Below are 1,231 nucleotides of genomic sequence, written 5' to 3'. Positions count from 1 at the left end.
CAAAACCCTCAGGCCTCAGCTTTGGTCTCGGGTTGATTTTGTTGTTCTTTTTTTGTTTTGGTTTTTTTCGTTTTTTGTTTTTTATGTGGGGAGTGGGCAGGGCTTTATTTTTATTTTTTAATTAGATATTTTCTTTCTTTACATTTCAAATGCTATCCCCTTTCCTGGNTTCCCCTCTGAAAACCCCCATCCTCTCTCCCCTTCCCCCTGCTCACCAACCAACCCACTACTGCTTCCTGGTCCTAGCATTCCCCTACACTGGGGCATCAAAAGTCTTCATAGGACCAAGGGCTTCTCTTCTCATTGATGACCAACAAGGCCATCCTCTGCTGCATATGNGACTGGAGCCATGGGTCCCTCCATGTGTATGCTTTGGTTGCTGGTTTAGTCCCTGGGAGCTCCCAAAATCCAGCTTTGGTCTCTTATGTGGGTGTAGCAAGTGTGTAAGTGTGGAAAATATCTGTCATCCCAAAAAGGATACGTTATCTCAGAGTATCCCTGAGGACTTCAGGGAAAGNCTAGGACTGGGATGGAAGGAAAAGTTGGGGCTCCCTGAAGCCCTGGGACTGAGGGAAGCTGGAAATCCTGTCCTGGCCATGATCTAAAGTTAGCCCTGCCAGGAGGAGGTGGGGAGAGCAGAGCCAGAGGGAGCCAGGCTAAGTTCTTCCTTTCTCTGCCCACAGGGTGACTCTGGGGGACCCCTCGTGTGTGACAACAAAGCATATGGAGTTTTGTCTTATGTAAAATCCAAGAANATCTCTTCTGGAGTCTTCACTAAGGTTGTGCACTTCCTGCCGTGGATAAGCAAGAACATGGAGCTGCTCTAACAGGTGTTAAACCACCCATGCCTGACCAGCCTGTCCGACCTCAGGCAAGAACCACGTGGAGTGGGCAGCAAAGAATGAAAATTCATAATAAATAACCTCCGGAGTGCAGAGAGCTGAAGTTCTTTGCTGTTTGAGTCATTCCATGGTTTGCGCACCTCGCTGGTCCAGGCAGACCTCCCCAGTCACTTCTGGGCTTTGCTGCCTCCTCCTTCCCCACCCCGTCCTCTTGCTGGAACTTCAGGCCGCACAATCCCCACATGTTTGTCACACATACATGGCGGGATGTTGGGTGCTGCTTCTTTGTTTATATTTTGGATCTCACTGTATAGCTCTGGTTTCATGGAGTTTGCTATGTAAACCTGCCTGGCTGTCATACACAGAGATCTGCCCCCCTCTGCTTCCTC

General features: G+C 49.1%; 1 protein-coding gene across 1 annotated transcript in view; it reads left to right on the top strand.

The window, feature by feature from the left end:
* The window catches only part of LOC110325789 (granzyme E-like), a 3,226-nt gene extending 2,399 nt beyond the window's left edge, over positions 1-827 (top strand). Inside the window, exon 4 of the mRNA XM_021203899.1 lies at positions 684-827. Within this exon, the coding sequence (XP_021059558.1) occupies positions 684-827 (144 nt within the window). The remainder of the gene's footprint in view (positions 1-683) is intronic.
* Positions 828-1,231: the final 404 nt, after the last annotated feature.

The sequence above is a fragment of the Mus pahari genome, chromosome 8 (genome assembly GCF_900095145.1).
Source record: "Mus pahari chromosome 8, PAHARI_EIJ_v1.1, whole genome shotgun sequence".
In the NCBI taxonomy this organism is placed as follows: domain Eukaryota; kingdom Metazoa; phylum Chordata; class Mammalia; order Rodentia; family Muridae; genus Mus; species Mus pahari.
The sequence above is the reverse complement of the archived record's forward strand: the minus strand, read 5'-3'. Positions and strand labels throughout refer to the sequence as shown.